Source organism: Actinia tenebrosa, unplaced genomic scaffold (assembly GCF_029948245.1).
Source record: "Actinia tenebrosa isolate PJP-AT-01 unplaced genomic scaffold, QUT_ActTen_1.0 PGA_scaffold6__47_contigs__length_16458017, whole genome shotgun sequence".
In the NCBI taxonomy this organism is placed as follows: Eukaryota; Metazoa; Cnidaria; class Anthozoa; order Actiniaria; family Actiniidae; genus Actinia; species Actinia tenebrosa.
The window spans coordinates 13,060,980-13,086,618 of NW_028292583.1; the positions used below are offsets into that span (position 1 = coordinate 13,060,980).

Here is a 25,639-nt window from a genome sequence, read left to right on the forward strand (position 1 = left end):
TAATGGGGTATCGCCTTCTTTGTTTTAGGAATGAAACAACGAAGAAATCGAAGGGGAATTAATTAAGTCTTGACTCCAACTAATCTCATTGGATTGATAATCTGCAGTATTGACGTCACTATCGTCATGATAACGGGGAAATTATTCGAAGATCGTGCTTTTCTGAAGAAATTTATCGCAGGGGGGAAACGTGATAGCTTCAGCTTTGATGATGTGAATTCCAAGCCAATCTGTCTAGGTATGTTGAGTCATGTTATCGAGCTACTCCTCTTGGAAATGCTTCAGATTTATTCAAGCATTTAGAGTAAGGGGTTTAATGTAAAAATGGGCTCCCTGTGGTTTAATGTAAAAAAGGCCTTGCAGATTTTTGACTGATTCTTGAGAATATGAATGGTTGCTTGAATAAGGAAATTAATCTATAGACCCTTTGCATAAATGTACTGTAAATCATATGCAGATACATCCAAAGCCTCGCAATGGTGCAATGGAAACACAGTTCATTAAACACATCTTTTGTCTTCACGCACACAAGAGAGGCTTAGTACTTATTTGCGTTTTGTTAGTACATTTACACAATGTGTCAATAATTCAAACATGGATAGAGCAGTTTTCGTATGACTGTGAAAAGCTCAGTGCCGTAAGCGTGAGGTGACGTGACCATGATACTTTCTAGAATTTTAATTGGCTGATTTTTTTCACGCGCAATGTGATTGGTCTGGCGTTGCCGTGACCGTGTCCGCGACGTATTTATGACGTGTTCCGGGTATTTGATTGGATGGAGAGTAAATTCTCGTGCAATGTAATTGGTCTGGCGTATCCGTGGCCGTGAATTTTTCACAGTCATACGAAAACTGCACTAAAGGAGTAGACGTAACTCATTTGGTTAGTGCGCGGCCTTCGGAACTAGAGGTTCATGGTTTGATCCTCAGGATCTCCACGTCTGTTTCCACCTCTCTATATCCCCTCACAGCACGTCGGAATGCAGGTCAATTTGAAGGGCAAAACAATATGTCCCCAATTCTCAGGAGATTGAAATTCTTTTGATTTGTTCTCGAAATTGAGCTGCTTTGAAGTCACATGCAAGGGGTCTATTCAGTGTTGTTTCAGCTTGAATACTCTTAAAACAGAGCACTGATGGATAGAGGGGGTAAAGTGCGCACCGTTAGCTTCCTGGGATACTAGCCACGTAGCTGAAGAACTGACGACGTTGAATATAATTTCATTACCTTTACCTTTGATTGATGGGGGACTATTGATTGATTGATTACATTGCAAATTATTCATCCGTTCTATAGAGTTTCTCTTTCAAAACGGTCATTTTTGAATGAATATCCCAGTCAACGTAAGCCTCATGCACCCAGCGTGTGTCGCTCTCATTCACCTCGGGACTGGACGTAGCAAGGCTAATTGTGTAAAATCTAATGTCATACTTTATGAGTGATAAAACGTATTTAATTCTATTCGTCAAATTAGTGCGGTTTTCTTTTCACAGCACATCTTTTCCAAAACACTCTAGTTTTGACTCTCCTGATGTCTTCGCGCTATTAACATGTGTTAGCACAGATTGAGCAAAGGTATCTTTAAAGTTTGATGCTTGTGCTTTATCTGAAACCAATTTTTCTTTTCGATTAAAATTCTTTTTAAAAATAATGAAAAATTTAATTTAATTCATCTTCATAATAAGGCGACCCAAACAACCAGCTATGACTAGGGACGTCTTGGTTTTTGGCTTCCGTCAACCATATTTCCAACAACCTGTGATAGTATTTTTGATTGAAGGGAACTAGCCTGTGTTTGTCGCGCAATCATGATAATATGATGTAAGATATGTGAAATTGTGGTCTACACTTGCAACACAGCTCTTTGTACAAGCAGCATATGCATGCGCCATTGGCACGCCTTGTGTGTAAGACATTGAATCTGAATATCAAGATGTTCTTGTGTTGCAAATATTCAACCAGGTTTAGAGCAGAGTTTGTGCGACTGTTGAAAACTGCAGGATAAATTAAGCTCCAACAAGGTATTAACGAACCAATCGACGCTAGCTCGTCCAATCAAGATGCAAGGACGTGGTAACAGTCACGGTACTTAAGTCGTGCCGTCGTTCCAACAGTCACACGAACTCATCTCAGATGTGCTTGCTAATGCTACATATTAAAACCGATTAATAATTAGTCTTCTTAGTCCCCAGGGCAGTAAGTGCGGGTCCAACGCAGCACCAGTAACCTTAGGCACTAAGATTATACAGTCCATTCATCCTAAGTTGGGGAAAAACTGGGTCGGGTTAGTATTAACGTGCATTGTGAGACTGTTCTACGGGATCAAATAGACGCCAACTGAGAAATATGTCCCCTTAAACAGTCCCACAATGCACTGTAATGCCAGTTTTCCTTCAACTTTGGAATGCCTAATAAAATTTCAATCAGTTGTCATTTATTGATCTTTGGTGTATTGAGGCTAGGCAGATTCTCTTACTTCTTCTTCAAGCTGCAACAGAACAAGAAATGCTCTACACGTTAGTATAAGGGACTGTTCATTAATTATGCCTTGGGGGAGGGGGAGGGGGGGCTGGAGGAAAAGTAGGGGGGCTTTGAAAAAAAATCACACAAAGAAGTGGGGGCTTTAATAGTATTTGCTGACTTAAAGGGGGGTTGAAACAAATAATTAAGGTATGTCTAAAAGGTCACAAGGAGGGGGGGGGGGGGGGGGTCAAAAATTTTTTTTAGATAGAATTGGGGGGGATGTGAATTTTTCCAAGGTTTTCTTCGATTTTTCCTCCAGACCCCCCTGAGGCATAATTAATGAACAGTCCCTTACATATCGTGAAGATGTTACCAAATATACTGATTTTAGCCTGGGAGAAATGTTTTCTAATTTTAGGTCAAATGTCATTCTCTTGATAATAAGAATTTTTGTTTGAGTGGTATCTATATTAATGCGTCTTCAGTTCTTATTTAAACCCTGAAACAAACCTCTGGACTGAGCACGTCAGGGAACGGTTAACCACAAATCAAATTACAACTTAGCATGTATGGTTGTGCGTAAGGAAAAATATAAAAACGAACCTGGAGAAAAGCTTTCGCGTCAAAGGAGTGAACCCGTGACCTCGAAGGTGAGAGGGTGCGACTGCTCTACCACTAAACCACTTTTTACACCTTAACTAAAATATCGTATATATATTTCTCACCTGCGCCTTGGCGTACGGTTTTCACCACCACATAACAGTCTCGGCAAAATGCACCTCTTTTTCAGAGCTGGTTGATTCGGTGAAATGAAGGAGTATAACTAGAGAATTGAAAGAATTCATAATTAGAAAAATGTGTGAAAAAGACTCGTTTTTGTAGGAGTGAGATAAATATGGTTCTGACTAGCACCACCGCCATATTGGTGGACCGTTAACTTTCTCGTTAGCTTTTCTTGTTATGTACACCAACATGGCTGTCATGCCTCTATTCTTGGTTAGCATGTGACAACATCACCGCCATGTTGGTGTACCGTTAACCAAAGATTTCTTGTTAGCTTCTCTTGTTATGTACACCAACATGGCTGTCATGCCTCTATTCTTGGTTAGCATGTGACATCGTCATCGCCATGTTGGTGTACCGTCAACAAAATATTTCACTTTATCTTCTCTTGTTATGTACACCAGCATGGCTGCCATTCCTGAGCTACTTATCAACTTACCTGGTTTTCTTTCTCGTCGATTTTGATCTTCCTCTTACGACCACGTGTCAACACTCCGGTATATTCGTCCTCAGTCTCCTCATCATCCGAGCTCTCATCACTATCTGAATATTCGTACATTGAGCCAGCGGGTGTTCCAGAGTTGTCAATCATTGTTTGGCTGTTAGAATCTATCAGACCACTTGGAGTGGCTGGTTCGTAGCTTCTTTCACCCTCCTCTTCCTCATCATCGTAATCATCATCAGTTCCAATAAGATTACTACATTCATCAAATTCATTGTAACAAGCAGATTCTTCTGTGCCATAAGAGCCATCGTCTGTGACATCGTCTTCAGCAGAGGAAGTTACCGATGCATTGTGGTTCATGTCTATCCCCTGGCTTTCGGTCAAAGTCCATTGTTGTTTCCTGGCGTTTGGCTCTGGTAGCTTGTTGGTGTATCGTTTTGGAGTGTTGGTTTTTTTGACTTCATTTTGGATGGCTTTGGTTCTCATTTCTTTTCTCAGCGGGTAGAGACTGTCTTTGATGAACGATGCCGGGCTCAAACAATCGAAATCTGATTTCTATTTAAGAAAGAAAAAAGGAATGAATGATCAATTACTACCCTCACCGAACTCAGCCCACCCACACACCTTCCTTCCTTTCTCTCTAGTGACCATAATTTTACCTTGTTTTTCATTTCTTTGGGTGTTCTCAGAATCTTATTCTTCAGCAGGACAGTGCGCCGCAGTGGTGTTCCTGTTTTCTCAAAACTTCCGTCACCACGACTCACCCTTCTCAAAGACGCACGACAAATCTTTAATTTCCTGCAATAAACAAAGATTTCATCATCCAATCAAAACCTCAAACACTCACGTGATTATAGGATGGCAAAATTTCCTCGTCTCTCCTCCCCCAAGACATGCAAAGATGCGCGAAAAACTTTAGCTTTTCAAATATGAAATTATCCAATCTTAAAGCCTCTAAAATTTCCTTAAGTCACGTTATATCTGATACAACAATTTCCCCGTCCCCTCCCCCTGAAAACGCTGTCTTACCCAATGGCGTCCTTGATGGCATTGAACCAAGAGGAAGCTTCTAGTTTTGACTTGGAGTACACCAAAAGCGTCTTGTCTTGACACGATATCTGCGTGAGAACAAATCCTGTCTTCATAAATATTCTTTGATAGACAATTTACGAGATAGTGAACATGGTGCATTGTGGTCTAGCTCGGGTATCATTTGTTTATCGTGCTTTATATTGCGTTAATGGTACCCACGCTAGACCACAATTCATCCTGTTTCTCCAATATATAAATCTAAAGCATTTTCTAAATGGCTGACTCAAACATTTCGTTATGATTTTGTAAAATGTTTACGTCACCTTTACCACAGGTATCCCAATACACACCTTGAAGAGAGACCCAACGTCTGCTGCTCCATCAGTATCCAGTGAACTACCAAACATTTGCTCCACTTCACATTCATTTAACGGGAAGACACGCCGACAAGAGTACGTACTACAAATTGATCAAAGACACACACTTAATTGTGATTAAATTTCACTCTATTTAACTTTAGAAAAGTTACATTTTTGTTTGAATTTCGTAATGTTTTTGTGGTCAAACGGTCGTCTATTTCCCCCCCACAAGTTTCAACATTTCCATTCCCCATTAACATTTTCCTTCGTATTTTCTTGGACTTCTGTTGACATACAATTCGTAGTTATTTATGATTCTTTCAAGATCAATGGTTACTTGGAAATGTAACCAGTTATAAATAATGCTATGCAAATGGTCCCTACTCTCCCCTTCCCCAAGCAAAAAATCAAATTTTCTAAGGTTGAAATGAAAAGACTTCCCTAGATAGCTTGGGTGTACCTCTAGCTGTAATGTTTTCCCATTTCAGACCACATGTCTTACCCTGGAGTATGATTTCTTTGTTTAATGGTTGTTAATGAGAAGACGCATGGACATTGAACAACTCAAACAAAGAATCTAAATATCTAGGAAATGAAATGTGGTAGCCTGAAATGGGAAAACATTATGCCCAAGGTAGAGAGGTCTAAGAGTAGGGAGGTCTGTTGCTAATCACATGATAGGAATATTAGCTATAAGTATGATAATTTTAGACTAAGAATACATTAAGAGTTTGTGCACTGTGTTCTGAGATGACAATCAAAGCAGAAGTAATGCTAAAACATTTTTTATCCTGAATTTCTTCTTTTCTCTCATATTCTAATCTAAAATTATACTAATTAAAACAATTATTCCCCTCAGGCTCAGTGATTATGGTAAAATTAATATTCACCAATAATCACTTCACCTTCGGCAAATTATTATTATTAAATGTAAGTTTGCTTTCAAGTTTACCTTTGATCTCTGTCTGTTCCACTCTTTTTTGAATAGATGAGGATATCAGAGAAGAGAAAGAACATTCTCTCTTGTGAGCCACGCTTGCAAGCCTGCAACAAGCAAAGAAGTTTCAAGATTATATTAGGTATGAACCAGGTCCAAGTTACTCCCCCTACCCCCTCCCCCCCAGGGGAATAAAAGAGGTTGTTTTAGCTAGAGTTTGATCTCTGAGTTAGTCATTCCCTGACCCAAATGAGCCGAGGGGTCAGTGTTACTGTAAATTTGAAGAAGCAGAACAAGAGCTTTATTATGTATAACAGGATGACATCTGTGGGGGGAGGGGAAAGGACAGAAAATGCAACATTTAGCCCATTAATACCTTGAGTAATGGTCCTTCTTTGATGAAAAATCTTCCTGTAAAACCAAACACAAAAATAAATATAATTTTGGATTTTGGCATAATTTCACATCGTTGTATTTGCTTAAAGACCCTCCCAAAATTATCAAGATTCATAACTGAAGAGCTGAGGTGACTAATTTTTATCCTATTTCCTTATTAATTGCTATTTATAATTCAATAATAGACTATAATTAGATCTTATTATCTGAGCGGGAGGTCTATACGGGATAATCTTGACTGAGGTCTGTACAGACCGACCAAGCTTGGTTGATAAGAGTTTTATTATAGAACCACTTTTCATTGAAAAGGACAAAATGTTTTCACCGTAAGATTAATATGCGATAGGACCGGTTAATACCGGAGAATCTAGACCAGTCCGCGATGCGATCTATCCAATCAGATTGCTCGATTTGCTAGTGTCCAGGCTCTAAGATTCACGGTCATATAATAATTATTATTATTAAATACCTGGTGCTAGAATTTTTGGAGCGCCTTCTCCTGTCAGGCTCTTCTGTATCATAAGCATCTTTTGAAAGTTTTCATGTTGGCGAATATTTTCATTTATGTGTTCAGCAACTTTTGCAATCTCTTCTGTAGCCTCTGTAGTTAGGAAACATTATTTCTTGAGTTACAAATAATATATTAATTAAAATTTATGTGCTATAAATATGAATGAATAGGTGGATAGATGAAAAAAAATCCTCTGCTCACAGGGTAGTGGATAGATAGACAGATGGATGGATAGATGGATGTGATAAAGAATTTTTCATGTTGACCACCTTACCTTCAAGCTTGCTGAAATCTGGGTAGTCTCTTGGTGTTTTGTTCAACAAACTCTCAAGTAGCAGCTTATACCTAAAATAGATAAGAAAAAATATTACTTTAATTTTTTTCTTCATCAATCCTTCTTGAACTTTTATCACAAGTATGCCAAGGAAAATAATTCTTTTACCTTGGTACTCGTTGTACTGGTGTTATAAGCAACGCTCTTAGGTTCAGTCCCTTGCATTCCTGCATTGCTTCTTGCCTTGTTATGAATGACACAAAATCTTGGGATTTTTTCTCCCATTCCTGTGAGAAACATGAGAAACATTTTCATTGAGTAAGTAAACTGTAAACATATACAAAATAAAGTGACCAAGAGGTCCACTATGAGCTGAATAAACAAGAAATTTGCAAAGCTTAGGTAACATATTTATATTATGTTTTATAAAAATAAAATGAATTCCTTTTTTTAATGTTTTTTTCCCAAAAGGTTTGATTAAATGGTCCAAAGTACTTTTCCAGTATATATTATAGATATACCAGTTTCCAATTTGGCCCACTAGCTATAATCGCTCACTCAGGTTTTTGTTTGTGACAGTTTGCTTAGAAGGAGCATTTCACAGGAATTGTTCTTACGAAGAAGGAATTTCTAAACTAGTCAGTTTTTTGATGAACAAATGATCATGCAATACCTGCAACATGTTACTCGCACGCTCAAAGTTATTTGCATATGTGCTGTAAAGCTTGATGAAAGGTGCCATGGCCAGGAAAGCATCGCCAACACCCAGTGTTTCCATGTGGTTCAGCAATTCTTTGTTAATTGCTTCAATGCCTTCGATGTTGGAAAAGATTGTGTTCAGGACACTTTGTGGTACAATATTTGCATTTCTGAGTTCTCCAAGGAAGATCTGGAAAATATGTAGGAAGTTTACACACAGGGCTTCTTTATTGAAGTCCTCAATTTGGTTGGCACAGTTCTCTTAGGGAGTCATAATTTACGGGGTGAGGGATGGTTATGGGATTTTCGTATTTTGCATATAGGCTTTATATTCCCCATCGACAGGGGATGGCAGCTGTTCACAGGGAGGCAGGAATAATAAGAGTCTTTTCCACTGAAAAAAAAAAGGTGTTTTTCTACAAACCAGATTAGGTCAGATTAAATTGTTCCTGCTACCTGTCATGGCTGCCATCACATGATGGTGCAAAGCCTCTATAATATAAAATTCATAATGGAATTATGAAATCTCCCTTAGCGCATTGTACAATTTGCTGTCAATCAATCAATCAATCAATCAATTTTAATTATTAGTACCTTAATTACAATTGTAATTTGAAAATATGAGAATAAACAGATTTAAAGGTACAAGCTGTCTATAATAACTGTAGTAGCTAACCAAGATAGACAGCTGCTATTTGCATTAAGAATAGTAATATAAATTGGTTCTTATTTTACTGTCATGACAAAATTGGATTTCAGAAGATATCTTTCAAATAATTGCTAAATTCCATGACATTATTGTATTTACTATAGCCTGACTGTAACTCTGGTTAAAGTAGCAATGATAAGATTAACTATTAACTTCAACTTGCAGATCCCACAGCATGACCAAGCTAGCTTGCACTGGAATCCAAAGTGCAGTGAAATAATCTCCTACTTACAGTTGTCAGGGTGTGTAGCTGTTGCTGGTAAGTCTTTTCTGTGGTGAATATCTCATTAATAACCTTCTTGCGCTTCCTAGCCATTATTTGGGCTTGCAGTATGCCATTCATTTCCTTTGACAAGGCCTGTCCTGTCTGAGACACTTGCAAAGACAGGAACTTTTTGGCACTACGCACTGTATTGACAAAATGGTGATCAGTAATACACATGTACTCGTAATGAATTCAATACAGTCAACTCTTGTTACAGTGGACACCCTCGGGACCGTCACTTCATGTCCGTATTAGCGAGCGTCCGCAATAGCGAGTTTTTCTACGCTCATTTCTTTGTCAGTATTTTTGTCGGGGATTTTTCTCCTGTCCGTAATAGCAAGGTGTCTGTAATATTGGGGTGTCCGCAAGGCGAGAGTTCACTGTATTTAGTTTATATTTTGATTAGGCTTTTATCTTGTAAAGCACATTGAAACTGTTTTGGAATGCCCTTATTATTATAATTATAATTAGTATAATAATAATAATTATTATTGATATTATTATTAATATTAAGGAGTAATCAACTTTGCATGAGCATGTCTCTGTCCTCTGATATAAACATGGTATATGTAGCCAGCCAATCATTGCGTTTGTAATAATTAAATATTTTATAAATAGTCTGATATACATCTTTGGGCTCCCTGTGAATTTTGCATGACCAAAAAAGTAAGAGTTAGTTACCGAGAACGGAGGTAATAAGCCATATACATCCCGAGGGCCACAGGCCCGAGGGATGTATATGGCTTATTGCTGACGTTCGAGGTAACTAACTATTTTAGTTATCAATTAAGAAGGTTTTCTATAATATTCTGATGTTAGACTTTTAAGATAATGAAAATAAAAAGAATTTTAAAAAATATTTGTGGTTCAGTTGGAAGTTTAGAATGTATACAAAAGGGGTAAACATTTCCCGCTTTGTTTTTATATTTCCCTTGTTGTCTATAGAGCATGAACAATGTGAGTTGATTATAAAGGGATTTACTAATGCCCTCTAGTCCCTACAGAGGTAATGTGGCACATAGTTTTAATGTTCTGGAAATCTATGATGCTAATTAAACAAAAGTGCAGATGATAATAGAAAACCATAGATTTTAGGGTTTCGTAATCACATGTGCCTGTATGGCAATGGAGTTGGAGAGTAGTGATGAAGAGGCAGTTTTTATAACGCCGAATACCTTTTCTCAGCATTCGAGCCCAATTTTCAATTTGCAGTTGCATGATTTTTTGTTTGATAATGCAAATTGTTTGGAAGTAGAAGCCAACATCGGAGAGAAAAATAATGAGTTAGAGATACAAGAACCGAAGCGGGACATTGCCGTTGTTTCCCATGCTGATCTACATCGCAGGAAAACAAGAAGAAATGTAGTGAAAAGGATAAGCAAAACCCAGTTTGTAAGAATTATTATTTTAAAAACTGTGTTGTAAACTTTAACACATAAACTATGAGCACTAGCAACGATTTGATAATGTAATGTTTAGAAAACATATCTCTATAGTTTTTTTGAATGTAAACATTAATTAGATTAGTTCTGTAGAATAGTATTATTCCCCAGATAGTTTACTCGTCAGGCAGCAGGGAAGAGCGGGGCTGATATGAATTAATCTGATTGGCTCATTATGAATTCAAGGTCAATATATAGTTATAAACCGGGTTTATAACTATATATTGACCTTCGATTCATAATGAGCCAATCAGATTAATTCATATCAGCCCCGCTCTTCCCTGCTGCATTTCAATTCCCTCCCCGGGCTTTAAGTTTGTCCATTGTTTATGAGGGTTGTAATAAAAATAAAGCCTTATGAATAACAAAGAAAACCGTGTCAATTGATAACTAATTGTAATTAATGACCCCCTACCCTCCCCTAGATGCCTTGAGTAAACTTCTGGAAACATCTACACGTCGATATCAAGAAATCCATCTACCTGGAACGAACACTTCACCGCCCGAATCGAAATATTTTTTCGCATTGATTCAATGTTCTTAACAAACAAAAATGATGCTAAAAATTCTTAAAACTTGCTTATAAATGAATTAAAAAGAAGCCTTCGAAGCAGATTTTATCATAATGAGTTTTGGTCGGGAGATGCATACGTTTTTGATCTTTCGAACGTTTTTTCGAGGGTTTTTATCCCATCTTCAAGACTCATTCCTCGTGAACGATCAACGATTCTATTGCTGTATTTTGATTGCTTTTGACGCTAAAAGTATTCGCTATCTTTGATGAATATATATACTCACACTTGGCGTTTCTTGTCCTTGAAGGACTGTTGTATCCGATGGACGCCATTTCAAAGATTCTTTGCAGTCTCTTGGAAGGCGATGCGAAAAAATGCTCTTAAAATCCGCCTCAGATTAGCGAAAGAAATAGCTCAACAATATGAAAAAGTAAAGATCTTTTAAAATAAACGTAAAAAATAGTAAAAAAGAGATAGCTTTGGGGTTTTTTACCTCGTGATCGGCAGATCGGTTGCCCGTTCGGTTGTTTTTTTTTTGTTTTGTTCGTTGCAGATTTCAAATTTACCACCCAACGGTAAGGGGGAAAACCGCTGGACTAGTATCGAGCGACAAAGAGAAACGTAATGGGAGGGGAGGGAGGGGGTGAAAACAAAAGTAAACTGCAAACAAACAAAAATATATAAAAAGACAAGCAGAACAAACGAAGAAAAAAAACAAACAAGCGAAGGAAAATAATAATATAAAAAATAAGCAAATAAACAAGCTCAAGCTTCCATAAAAAACCTCAAAACCAACAAAAATGAATAACACAGAATAAAAACAATAAAAGATTCGATTTTATTTAAAGTTATGTAGAATTAATCATAACAAAGGCAAAATAAATTTAAACGTTTTTCCTTTAGATTTTTATGTTAAACAATAAAAAAACACTGGAAAAACATAAATGTTAAACTAAGCTTTGTATATTGTACATTTTAAGTAATGTTTAATAAACGAGTAGGAGTGTTTTATCGGGTATAAAACACGAGGCGCAGCCGATAAAACACGATCTGCAAGTTTATTAAACGGCTTAGAAAACTCATGATGTATGTTCTCGTACTGTACCGAATTCTTTACGAAATGAACCAAGTTTGATAGAGAAAATCCAAGTTAAAGTTTATGCAAATGAAGACGAATCTATATCAGATATAAAACCTCCTTCATGGTCATGATTTCTATTGTGTTTCCTTCATGAATTATTAATAAGTTTTCTAAGGACTATTTTGGTGAATAAATAGCTAAATGTTTTACTAAACTATCTATATCTGTTAGCACAGCAGCTGTGCAAATGCTATGTGGGAATGAGAGAGCACATGGCATAGTGAGATGGCTCTCACCTCTTACTTTTGGGATTTCGGTTTGATTTCCAAACTCAGATGTTATCAATTATTGGTGTTTTCATTTGTTTTTCTCTGGGTTCTCCATTTTAGAAAAAAATAAATTTAACAGATAACTTGATTTAACAGCTGGTTTGATTTTAGCCCTAATAGATACTACTTTGAGACCAAAATAAGTTATTTAAAACAATTTTTTTTTTGAAATGTGCTAAAAACAAGCAGCTTTTTCCTTTTCACCCCTAAAATGGAGTTCAGATTTCAACCCCCAAAAGATACAACCTTCCCCACCCTTCGTTATATAGAAGTTCCCCCCAACCCCCATGGTAAGCTAAATTCCAAGTTTGATCAAAGGTTGTTTCAAGGTTGTTTCTGCGAGTTGGTTTAACTTGGATCAGCCAAGAGGTTATTTCAAGGTTCGATCCATCTCTGAATTTAATTCAAGGTTAGATCTTTGAGGTAGCCATGCCATAACCTTGATCAACCCAGAGCTTGTTTTAGAGTTTACTCTGAGTCTAAAATATTTTTTGAGGTATTTCTAAAAGGGCTCTTTAACCATATTATTATTTATTTAAACATGTCAATTAAGTATTTCTTTTGGTGCCATATATATATTAGAAATTTTATCTAATATTATATTAGCACAGAATCACTGTTACCATGACTGCAAAATGTTTCATTACAAATTTAGTGTTAATAAAATACTCTTATTTATCATTTCTACTGAGTCATGTATGTTCGCCAGCTCCTTCGGCAAGTCCCATGACATAGTTTGCAATTTCTCCTTTGCTAGGAGCATCAGGAAATTTCCCATGAGTCTTTATTATTTACTTCGTCACGACAGATGGGACAAGTGCCGTGAGAAACACTCCTGAAAAAAAACAATGTTATATGTTTTATCATCACCATTATTGCCATGGCAACCATCAGATGATGTCATCATCATCATCACAAGCAGTGATTACCATTCAACAACTAATAACCATGTCTATCAAATATCATCTGAAGTCACTTTTATAATTATCATCATCATTTTCACCATCATTGTCATCACCATCAAACTATCAACTTTTTTTTCTTTACTTTCATCATCATCATCCTCATCATCATTATGATTCATAATTACCGCCAATGATCAATATCATCATATTTTATTTTGAAAAATCTTCTTACCATGTATCTATGCAGTTTTTGCAAAAGGAATGCACACATGAAAGAATCACTTCTGGTTTCCTTTCCATGCATATACAGCACTCTTCTAAGTCACTTTCTTCAGCCATTGCTTCATCAACTCTGAAACACAAATAATAATAACCTATTTACATCAATACACCAAGGTATAAGCTCCATGTTGATTTGTTAAACCCAGCTGTAAGCTCAGTGTTGATTGGTTGAATTCAGCTGTAAGCTCAGTTTTGATTGGTTAAACTCAGCTGTAAGCTAAGTGTTGATTGGTTGAATCCAGCTGTAAGCTTAGTGTCGATTGGTTGAACTCAACTGTAAGCTCAGTTTTGATTGGTTAAACCCAGCTGTAAGCTCAGAGTTGATTGGTTAAACTCAGCTGTAAGCTCAGTGTTGATTGGTTTAACTCAGCTGTAAGCTCAGTTTTGATTGGTTGAACTCACCTGGTAATGATCATTGATGCTGTTAGTGCTTCTCTTGCATGCTGTAAATCTATTCTTTGGTATGTCTAAAATAAACGGTATTGAACAAGACAGATCAATGGATGCACCCAGGGAAGGGGTACACACATATGACAAAGGGCGGGGATGATGACCAAAGCTGTTGGTTTTTAGCACATCTCAAAAATTTTTCAAAAATTATAAAAGATTTATCTTGTGTTTCAAAGTGGTATCCTTTAGGGGTAAAATTAAACCAGAATCACACCTAAACTCTTTCTTTAGGAGTGCAACTTATTATTTATTTCAATGAGAATCCCTGCCCTTTTTACATGTGAGTTTCCCTAGTGGATGGGTGGATGCATGGAAACAAGGATAAAAGGATGGAGGGATTGAAATGATGGGTAAAAGAAAGGATGGATGGATGGATGGATGGATAGGATGGATGGGTGGGTGGATGGATGGGTGGATGAATGGAAACATGGATGAAAGGATGGAGGGATTGAAATGATGGATGAAAGAAAGGAAGGATGGATGGATGGATGGATGGGTGGGTGGGTGGGTGGATGGATGGATGGATGGATGGATGGATGGATAGGATGGATGGATGGATGGATGGGTGGGTGGGTGGGTGGATGGATGGATAGGATGGATAGGATGGATGGATGGATGGATGGATGGATGGATGGATAGGATGGATGGATGGATGGATGGATGGATGGGTGGGTGGATGGATGGATGGATGGATAAATGGATAGAAAGATCCTTTATTCAAGCATCAATAAGTTCTCTTTTTCTTCTGATAAAAAAGGTGCTAAACCAAGTCTACACAGCAAACTAACCATTGGCAAGGCACATTATATTTTATTAACAATGCATGTATACCTCTCCATTCTTGTCAACCTCCTCCCACTGTTCATCCTCATCTAATGACTTCGTACATCTGACTTGTTTAAGAACATCTCTGTAGACTTTACAAAACTGGTGGAGATCCAGAACCTTCCTGGTCTTAATAATACCACTTGCTTTCTCTATCTGTTAGTTAAATCACACTTTAGGTAAATTTTAAGCCAGTCATCGATGAAAGCTTCTGAAAGACTCGTTATGATTTGTTATCAAGATGGCTCAAGCTGTGTTATACTATAATTGTTACAAAACTCACATTCTGATTGGTTGGGAGCAAGTGCATCATAAGAGCATACAGCATACACATGAGAAGCACTCTGATATGCATCATACTTTCCCTAACAATTCTTTCATGTTCTGCCAGTCCCCACATGCTTTATAACTGCATACAGCATGCACACTCATTTTCTATTTCTTTGATAGAAAGATCTCTTCACGTCTCAGACTCCTCTTAGTTACTGTTGCTATAGCCCATGAGCTCAAAAGTTTGCTGAGAATGTTACAGAACTTAAATCTCTGATTGCTGGAGATTGATTCTAATTTGTTTAATTTTTTTAGTGAAAAAACAAACCTTGAAACAGTAAATCCTAACTGTTGCTTTCCATAAATAATTATGGTCAGATAGCTCCTTCACGGTAAAGAGGATTTGGTGTATGCTGTCATCAGAGAAATTCTGCAAACTGAAACAAATATTGAAATATTTATGATTACTATTTAAAGTAGGAGTAAGCAGTAGTAAGTAGGGGATACAGGGATGGCAGAGCACCTTTTAAAGTATGGAGAGGGGGTAAGGAGCACTTTTTAAGGTGTGGAGAGGGGGTAAGGAGCACTTTTTAATTTGGGGAGGAGTGCCTTAATCTCTTTTTCCCATGACGGAATACATACTAAGACATACGATGTTAATTATAAAGAAACTTGTGCAAAAAATGAAAAGAAAAAAACAATTTTTCCTTACACTTTGTTGATGTGTTTCACTGTGTCTGAAGAGAATAAGAAAAAATCAAGTTAGTGATAGATGTATATCGATAAAAAAAACATGAAATATCTCAAAATATCTATATTCTATGCATGCATATAAATATATAGAAGATATAACTAGCTAAAAACTAGTGTGAGCTGCATCGGTGTTTCTAATGAAACAGTAATGATAAAAAGGTAAATTATACACCGTGAAAAGATGAAAAAACTGACGTTTCAGACGCTAGTCCTTCATCGGAGTAAAAGAAGGACTAACCTCCCAACATCTTTTCACAGTGTATAATTTACCTTTTTATCATTACTATATAAATATATAATTTAGTCTCAAATACATGTTGATTTTTGCAGAGGAAGGGCAACTGGTATGACACAATGTTAATTTTCATATGGGCTATTTATTTTTTACTAGGGAGGGGTCATTCAGGTGGGACTTCTCTTGGGGGAGGGGAGGTACATGAAAAGGCAGCTCAAGAGGGTTGACACAGTCACACAGCACTTTTATAATAAACAGTGTAGGAAAACGATTTTGTTGAACCAGAGGGTGGATCTGGTATTTCTATGGATTACCAAGCAAATTTCACCACCCCCTTCCCCATAAAAAATTAACAGTCCCTTCCTTAACTGTAAACTCAGTCAAATAAGAGATAAAAGTCTAATAAGCTTATTATCAGTCTTTTAACAAAAAGAAAAAAATATAAGAAAACGAAAATACTCGGTAGTCTTGGAATGCCCTTAACTTCGTATTTCTCGTACGAAGAAATAGAATATTCGCGTCTTTAAGCTAAAAGATCAAAGCCAGTACATCATTGAGGATTAAATCATAAAATATAAAAAAAAAACATGACATCATTTACCAAGAAGACCAACATGGCTTAGAACAGCTAAATCTCGAAGCACCAAAGCATGATCTTGAAGAATCTTCGTCGCAAAACTATACTGCTGTCCCATTACTTCACAACTGGCTCATTCAACTAGGATCGGACATTTTATAACCTTTAAAAAGCGATATTTTTTCCTGTTTTGTATTTCTAGCTTGGTGTTTAGTTTTCGACTCGAGTTCAGCTATCTGAGCCTGCAGTGTTCAGCAGTTACAAGCTTTATAGCATGCGGCATTAACCACAGGAAGCCCAATGCTAATAATCTTTCGAACATCATCCGATCATCATCGAGATCATGAACAGGTTACCATCTTGAATCCACTAGTATATCGTTGTAATCCTTTATATTTTGCTAAGACATGGCACAGTGGTGCTAAACGGCCGCAGTCTTGTTGCTGAAGTAAACAGTCATGACGTATTTCCGGATCCAACTTGCATAGAAACTGCGGAAATATTGATTTTTTAAAATGTACAAAACGTATCCAGCTCATCCTGCAGCGAAAATACTTTCAATGACAAATTCTACTGTGTAGAAAACTGCAGGACAAAGCTGTACGTGCTAAACCTTTTAGTTTGAACCTGGAAGTAAATAAGCCTTTTCACAGTTTAAGAATCGATTCCACTGCGCATGCGATTTTATCCCGAATTTCTACCTTCTTTTGTCTAAACCTTCTTTTGTTCTTAATTAAACAAAAGAAGGTGAGAAATTCGGGATAAAAACGCATGCGCAGTGGAATCGGTTCTTAAACTATGAAAAGGCTTATTTATTTAGCCCGCGAATGACGTCACTCTATACAGAACAATAAATTACCAAAAAAGGTAAGATGGAGTGATGTTGATACAACTGCAGCTTTCACTTCGTCGCATTTTTTCATCGCGTACTCTTCGAAGTCCAATCAAGGAATGGGTGTTCGTTATTTCTTTCGATATTTATAGCCCCACAATTTTGAAAGTGATCTAATTATAACTTAACTATCTTAAGGCCGTCGACAGACAAAGTTTGGGGAGTTTTTAAACATAGTTAAGAACCACGGTTAGATCCATGTTGCTTTGGTGGACTGATGTCGGACTGATAAACTAGCTCAATCGATGTTCAAGTCAAAGAAGGACAAGAAGAAGATCATAGTCTTACTCTTTCAGGTAAGACAGTCATGACTTTCAGAAAATGAAAAACTTTTTCGTTTGCTTTTAATTAATTCTCCAACTAAACCAAAAACTTTTTTTCTTTTTGGTTGTTTACATTTCTTCTTCGTTGGACAAATTCCAAGAGTTAAACTAGGGATTTTTGTAAAATCATTGGATTTTAACTCCCTTCCTGAACTTCTAAATATTTCCCCAGTTTTTATACGGTAGTTTTATATCATCTTCTTAGACTGGATAATCAAATATTCGAAACAATATTCGAATATTCGGCACATTATTCGATTATTAAAATGAAGATGTGAATTTGTGTTCAAAGACTTTTTTTAGGTAAATCTATTTTTGCAAGTACAGTACTAGCTTGATTTAAATTATCAGAGATGGTATTTTTACCAAATTCAGAATGTCGTCTACAAGAAGTTGGGGATGACTTACAAAAAATTAACAAGCATTCCAAGTGAATACATGACACCAGAAAGCTTAATAGAAGTCGATAATTATTTAGATTTAGTCTCAAGACTTGATAGCAACTCTCTTCATTTCTTTGACGAATCCTCCGTAATCGTTACCACTGGCATTGCTTTGAGTATGAAGCGAAAATGCGTTGGTAGAAATTCACCGACTTCGTCTACGATGTCTTTCCGAATATCGACCAGTACTTTTTGAAGGAACTCCTCCGAAATTCTTTCTACTAAACCTAAGAATTTTTGATTATCTCGCTTTAAAATTTTAAAGATCACAGACTCCATTTATACTACCGTAAATCCTCTATTCAGCCCCCCGGGGGGGCTTATTTATTTCAGGTACGTTTGAGGGAGGGCTTATTGGAGAGGGGGGGGGGCTTAATTGAGAGGGGGGGCTTATTGATTTAGTCAAAACGCAGTATGTAATATGATTGTAACTCAGGATTAAACGGAAGCATTACTATTGACCGTCTCACATAATCTGTAATGATGTACATGGCATTTTTATTATTTGATTCACCTGTGTTAGTCTCTCAAGTATAATTTACGATTATTGTGAGCAGCAAAACTAAAACACGGTAACATTAACAAAGCAAGCTAAAAAGAAATGTTCTGAGCAACCAAGACTTTAATAAATCACCTTTAATCAGGACACGTGATTCTTTAGTTGTGAAAGGGGGAGGGAGGGGGGGGGGGGGGGCTAAAAAGAGAGGGGGGGCTTAACAAATTTCTTCCTTTAAAAAGGGGGGGCTTATTAGAGAGGGGGGGTTTATTGGAGAGGGGGGGGGGCTTATTGGAGAGGGGGGGCTTATTTGAGAGGGGGGGCTAAATAGAGGATTTACGGTACTTTACCTTCTTGTCGTATCTCAACGGTACTAAAATCGAACGCGGTTTTTTTCTTGGCATGTGCTAAAACCAGGAATACCGGAACGAAACGATCGGAACCGTTACGCCGGAACCACCGGGAGTGAGAAAAAAAAAACTCTGCCATATTGTAGGGCGTTCTACCTGTCGCGCCTGCGTGGCGTAACTTAGCAACGCTCTCATGATTTTGACAGCCAATCTCGTCAAACAACGTTTGCCGCCACGTTGAGTTACATTTGCTCATGCGCAGTACATGTACTCGGTTAAAAACCGGTTTTAAAACTGGTTTCGTTCGTCAACAATCGTGGACGGCGATGTATCGAAGGAAATCGGCAGTCTCCTTCCTCCCCGGGATAGAAAGAGAAGAGACTCTGCTAGCAGGGAAGGAATGCATGTTGTTCGTTATTTCTTACGATATTTCTTGCCCCACAACTTTGAAAGTGATCTAATTAAAAATTCACTATTTTAGAGCCATCGCGACAGACAAAGCAAGTTTCGGGAGTTTTTAAGCATCCTTGAAGACCTAGTTAAGAACCACGGTTAGATCCATGTTGCTTTGGTGGACTGATGTCGGACTGATAAACTAGCTAGCTCAATCGATGCTCAATTCAAAGAAGGACAAGAAGTGGATCATAGTCTTACTCTTTAAGGTAAGACAGTCATGACTTTCAGAAAATGAAAACCTTTTCCGCTTCCTTCTAATTATTTCTCGAACTAAACCAAAAACTTTTGTTTCTTTTTTGTTGTTTACATTTCTTTTTCGTTGCACGAATTCCAAGAATTGAACTAGGGATTTTTGTAAAATCATTGGATTTTAACTCCCTTCATGAACTTCTGAATATTTCCCCTAGTTTTTATTGTAGTTTTATATCGTCTTCTTAGACTTTAGGAAGTTTCGAACAGAGTTCTTTCTAGCTACAACGCTTTTTTAAATGTTTAAATTTTAATTAACTTACAGTCGAATGAATATTCGAAACAATAATCAAATATTCGAAACAATATTCGAATATTCCGCACATTATTCGATTATTAAAATGAAGATGTGAATTTGTGTTCAAAAATCTTTTTAGGTAAATATATTTTTGTATTTAACCATAGCTAACGCACCAACGGTGAAGCAAATTCAGAATGTCGTCTGCGAGAAGTTGGGGATGACTTATTAAAATTTAACAAGCATTCCAAGTGAATACATGACGCCAGAAAACTTAATAGAAGTCGATATTTATTTAGAATTAGTCTCAAGACTTGATAGCAACTCTCTTCATTTCTTTGACGAATCCTCCGTAATCGTTACGACTGGCAAACGCGAGTAAATTTACAACGAATATCCAGCTTGAAATAAAGCCAAATAAAATGATAACTGTATTTAGCACCAACTTCTTATATCTGTTACTAAAAGATAAGTTTCTTTATGACTAGTACTTGATTTAAGATTTTTTTGCTGAACTCGAGTGTACGCATGCACAGTGGGTCCATAGTGCTAGAAATATCCCACATGTTTCATCAGCACTTCATTACCTCATATAAATACCCAATGTAGTCTATACTGCATAAGAGTTTCGTACTTGTTAGTGTCGCGTAACGTTCGTAATCAGATGACGTAAGACGGTCGCTATACGTTTATTTATCGATTTGCTAAAGTCTTAGTGAGCGAGTAAGTGAGCAATAGACTCTTCCACAGTCTCTCGCTCGTCCGTTCCGTCTCCACGCTTAGAGACTGTAACGGTACAATGACCGAAAGGACTTATGGGTCCCGAAAACTTGGACCCAGCGTGCTTTGGGAACCAAAATACTCGTCCACAGTCTCTCTCGTTTCAATATTTTCAAGATGGCGGCGAAAACGAGAGAGACTGTGGACGAGTATTTTGGTTCCCAAAGCACGCTGGGTCCAAGTTTTCGGGACCCATAAGTCTTTTCGGTCATTGTACCGTTACAGTCTCTAAGCGTGGAGACGGAACGGACGAGCGAGAGACTGTAAGAGAGTCTAAGTGAGCAAGTGAGCGAGTGACACATTTGCATAATCAGAACCCTCACAATAACTCCTTTCTACGCTTCGCGTATCCACGAGTTCAAAAGGGTTACTTTAGTCGTTTCGCTGGTTCCGATCACTATTTTGGTAGTTCCGATTGTCGTTACGGTGGTTCCGACGGTTCCGGCGTAACGGTTCCGTTCTTTTCGTTCCGGTGTTCCGGGTTTAAGCACATGTTTTTTTTCTTATGATTCTACGAATATTCATTTGAATATTCATTTGAATATTCGTAGGGTCGTACAAAATGTGTTCATGCGTGAAGATATATCAAATGGTTAAATCAGTATTAAAGTTCTTTATAATTATAATTAGATATAATGTTTTTCTATTTAAATAGCTAAAATTAATATTTCCGAAATTGAAAAAATCAATTGTACTTAAGTAGAGTGTATGTTATACTTTTTAGCATTTTCTATTTCTAAATTCTTCAAGAGATTTAAAGATACTCGTCAAAATACTGGAATACTTTTTGAGTAATTTCAGGTTCAGTACAGAACCTACACCCGACTACTTTTATTCGCAAAAATTAGCCGAACAACACGTTATTATTGGTAATATTAGTGGTAGAAGTATCAATGCCAAAAAATAAATAAATAAAATAAAATAAAATGAATCAAATAAACCAGTTAAAGCAAAAGAAAACAATGATAAGTATGCACAGGCACTTGGGATACTAGTGGATCCTCCTCTGAATGTAACAAACAGCTTTTCTTTGATGCATGGTTGTGGAGTCAAGCATCAAAGAAATAGACAAACATTCTGACGTAAGAGGGAATTTGATGCTCTGCTTGGCTAGCGGTAGCTAAAAAGCGTTCTAAAAATAAATAAGTCTGAGAAAACGAGACCCTTGGCACAGGGTAGACTGGGATACCTGTGTAGGGCAGTTTTACTGTTCATTATAAGAATCTAAGGTAAAGTTAAATTAAGTAGCTGAGTTTCTAAGACAGAGCATGTACAATGAAAGGCATGTACATTTTGGGTAAAACGTATATATTAGTACCATACAATGAAAATAATCGGCAATCTTAATTCCAATTCCAGTCTGAGTTTTATCGTACATGATCAGTACGCGGCTTCCACACGGAAATTTTCAAGTAGCGATTCGCTGAGTTTTTGCTAAATCTAAATTGCTTCATTTAAAAAGTAAGAGCGGCTGATCTTTGCTGAAGACTTCCCACGACTCTTACCGACGCCGCCAATTACGCAAATCCAGGTAATTAGGCTATTGTTATCGTGGCAGTATAAATATGACTTTATTCTTCACTTGACTCTGAAGATTACTTCCGCTAAGGTTGTCGAAACGTCAGTCCCATCAAAGAGTCCTTCTCAGGACTACATCCACCCGGATGATCATAATAAAAATATTGTTACGTCGATAAACACTTCCCAAAACATTGCTTTATAGTTTATAATTTTCTATTTTCATGAATATATTTGTAAATCAATGTACCTTTTTACCGAATTGTGGAAAATCTTTAGATGTTTTATTTTTAGCTTACTTATGTGAACTAAGGAACTGCTAAATCACATAAATGTACAAAACTGGGGCACAAAATCCAAACATCCAATAATTTACAAAAATAAAACGAAAATATAGTTCATTGACGAAGTAGCTGTTATTGAAAATAATTGATACCCTTTATATTATTATTATAATGATGATGATGATGATGATGATGATGATGATGATGATTATCATTATTATAATTATGATTATCATACATGGCGTCTGGAGGTGAGGACGTGTCTTCTAGCTCTGGGGTGCTTTTTTAATTTTTCTGTTGTTAATTGACCCTGAAAGGAAATGTCAAGGAAAGGAAAACGAACGAAATGGACAGAGGTAATGAACAGAGATGTTTTAGAATGTAAGGAAAGAGCATTCGAAATAATATCTTCGAAGGATCCACCGCTTAACCAAAATGGCAGAAAGAAAGGCTACATTCAAATAATGGCGGAGCTATGGGAAGGAAGAGAAAGGCTATGGAAGCCTTGGTTTAACCGGCCAAAACCTGAGAGATCAAGCCTCAAGACTGCAAAACACACAGAATTGCTCTAATATGACGATTTTAACACAAGAAACCGAAGAAAATATCGAAAATATCGAACAAAATGAGGACGAATATGCAGCTAATCAACCAAGACCGACACCGAATTTGCATACTAGTGTATTGCAATCCCCTGAGGCATTTCTCGACAAAGAAGGAAAAACCTCAAGCAAAATTCAGCCAAATCTACCTGACTTTGATGTGCTTCCCTCTAAAATAAAAGAGAAAAGTTGGGGGACCATAACTCAAGAACAGTTCTGTAAACAAATCCAGGACATCTACGATGAAATTGTTCATTTTAAACGAAATATCTTCAATATACCATCGGGTAAAGCAGGCAAGAATTTCATAACCGAATTGACGTATTGGCTAAAGCAATTCAATTCTAATACAGATCTAAATTATATTGCCTTGAAAGCCTTTATGGTGCTCCCAACGTTGATTCTACAAAAACCCTCAGCGACATCCAAAAGCAAGGAACACAGTGAGGCTATTGAACGGAGGTTGTCCTTATGGAGAGCGGGGGATCTATCTCTCCTGTTGAAAGAAATAAGGTTCATACAGAGCAGGTTTAGCAAGACGAGGAAATCAAGATCTATGGAAGATATATCCAAAGTATTTGCCAATCTAGTTATGCAAGGAAAGCTATCAGCCGCTATAAAACTTCTTGACAAAGAGACATCTACAGGTGTCCTTACTTTATCACCCGAAGTCTTAGAGGAGCTCAAAGAGAAACATCCTTCAGCTGCTGACATCGAAGATGAAAGCCTCTTGAATGGTCCCCAGGAACCTAATCCTCATGGTATCTTTGACTTAATCGATGAACAAATGATCTACAATGCAGCAATGAGGACAAGAGGATCTGCCGGACCTTCAGGAGTGGATGCCGAACTTTACCGAAGAGTACTCTGTTCAAAGAATTTTAAAGCCGAAGGAAAACTACTGAGAGAAGAAATAGTAATTATGACCAGAAATCTATTAAAATCTTCATACCATCCAATCCTGCTAGAGAGCTACACCGCATGCAGGCTCATACCTTTGGATAAGAATCCCGGAATTCGACCCATAGGAGTAGGAGAAGTTCTACGGCGAATTATCGGTAAAACAGTGTCTGCATTCTTTAAAGAAGAACTAAAACAAGCAGCAGGTCCCCTACAAGTTTGTGCTGGACACAGTGGAGGGGCCGAAGCCGCTATTCATGCAATGAGCCAGATCTTTAGTGAAGAGGATACAGATGCAGTACCACTGATCGATGCAAGTAATGCCTTCAATCAGATGAACCGGTCAGTAGCCATGCATAATATCCGGATTACCTGTAAAGAAATATCCTTGTACGTAATTAATACTTACAGAAGCCCTTCCAGGTTGTTTATATGTGGTGGTGGAGAGATCCTATCTCAGGAGGGCACCACACAAGGCGACCCATTAGCCATGCCATGGTATTCGGTAAATACATCCACAATAATTCAAACTTTAAGAACTTTTATTCCTGATGTAAAGCAGGTGTGGTTAGCTGATGATTCTGCGGGAGCAGGAAGAATTGTCTCTTTATTTAATTGGTATAAAAACCTGGAACAAGAGGGCAAAAAGTATGGATATATTGTTAATGGGTCCAAAAGCTGGTTGATCGTGAAGTCGGAAGCTTTGGCTTTGGAAGCGAAACATGTATTTGGAGAAGAGGTTAACGTCACAAGCGAAGGCAAACGTCACCTTGGAGCTGTTATTGGATCAAAGATTTATAAAGACCAATTTTGCAACGAGAAAATCTACAAGTGGAAAGAAGAATTACAAACCCTCTCAGAGATTGCAAGGTGCCAGCCACAATCGGCCTATATCGCATTTACAAAGGGATACAAATCCAAATTTACATACTTCATGCGAACAATTGAATCTTTTGAGGACTATACTGATCCTGTTGATAATGTGATAAATGAAATGCTTCTTCCAACGCTTTTTGGTCAAACGGAACCACTACCTGAAGAGCTGAGGAGGCTTTTTACCTTATCCCCTGCGGAAGGAGGCTTAGGGATGCCTGCACTAAAAGAAGAGGCTCCACAGCAATATGCGGCATCACTTCTAATAACAGCTTCACACACTGAGGCTATTAAAACGCAGAGCAAAACGATGTATACGACCACAGAAGATGTGAAAAAACAACATCAATCACTAAAAGCTGAAATCTCTAAATCGAAAATGGATGAAATCGATGCAGCATTACCACCTGACATACTCCGTCAAGTAACCCAAGCAAGAGACAAAGGAGCAAGCTCATGGCTCAATGCGATACCAATTAAAGAACAGGGACTTACTTTGAATAAACAAGAATTCAGAGATTCTCTTTGTCTGCGTTATAATATACCGTTATCGGGTTTACCAAGTACCTGCGCTTGTGGGACAACCTTTTCGGTAAGCCATGCACTATCTTGTAAAAAGGGAGGATTTGTTGCACAAAGACATGACAATGTCCGTGATCTACTTGCCATACTTTTAAACAAGGTTTGCAACAACGTTCA

At 37.4% G+C, this 25,639-nt stretch overlaps 3 protein-coding genes across 6 annotated transcripts in view; 1 reads left to right on the forward strand and 2 right to left on the reverse strand.

The window, feature by feature from the left end:
- Positions 1-1,430: 1,430 nt before the first annotated feature.
- LOC116301477 (FYVE, RhoGEF and PH domain-containing protein 6) lies at positions 1,431-11,358 on the reverse strand. The gene is made up of 15 exons (XM_031710547.2): positions 11,323-11,358; positions 11,113-11,208; positions 8,840-9,015; positions 7,873-8,088; positions 7,368-7,486; positions 7,200-7,270; positions 6,884-7,015; positions 6,395-6,429; positions 6,034-6,125; positions 5,073-5,181; positions 4,720-4,808; positions 4,350-4,488; positions 3,685-4,245; positions 3,188-3,285; positions 1,431-2,487 (listed from the first exon to the last, which is right to left on the reverse strand). The coding sequence occupies exons 2-15, from the start codon at positions 11,159-11,161 to the stop codon at positions 2,472-2,474; spliced, it is 1,902 nt and encodes a 633-aa protein (XP_031566407.2). The 5' UTR covers positions 11,162-11,208; positions 11,323-11,358; the 3' UTR covers positions 1,431-2,471.
- Positions 5,084-25,639, forward strand: part of LOC116301479 (uncharacterized) — a 40,620-nt gene continuing 20,064 nt past the window's right edge. For 2 of the 4 annotated variants that reach the window (XM_089038752.1, XM_089038755.1), the window contains exons 1-2: positions 17,437-17,724; positions 19,522-19,702. The gene's annotated coding sequence lies outside the window, so the exon portion shown is untranslated. Of the gene's footprint in view, positions 5,175-6,069; positions 6,161-8,772; positions 8,867-17,436; positions 17,725-19,521; positions 19,703-25,639 lie in introns of those variants that run through there. The other 2 variants (XM_089038753.1, XM_089038754.1) reach the window with 2 other exon arrangements.
- Positions 11,645-16,786, reverse strand: LOC116301499 (RING finger protein 141). The gene is given in 8 exon segments (XM_031710570.2): positions 11,645-13,006; positions 13,008-13,074; positions 13,377-13,496; positions 13,829-13,893; positions 14,708-14,857; positions 15,300-15,408; positions 15,684-15,708; positions 16,561-16,786. Coding segments are annotated over 8 exon segments (705 nt in total). The 5' UTR covers positions 16,655-16,786; the 3' UTR covers positions 11,645-12,931.

Excerpts from the sequence above, each read along its gene's own strand:
- LOC116301477 (XM_031710547.2), bottom strand. The coding sequence starts at position 11,161 with ATGGCGTCCATCGGATACAACAGTCCTTCAAGGACAAGAAACGCCAAG. Across the intron at positions 7,487-7,872 it reads GTGCGAGTAACATGTTGCAG|GAATGGGAGAAAAAATCCCA; the intron begins GTATTGCATGAT and ends TGTTTCTCACAG. Across the intron at positions 4,246-4,349 it reads CCAAAGAAATGAAAAACAAG|AAATCAGATTTCGATTGTTT; the intron begins GTAAAATTATGG and ends TTTCTTAAATAG.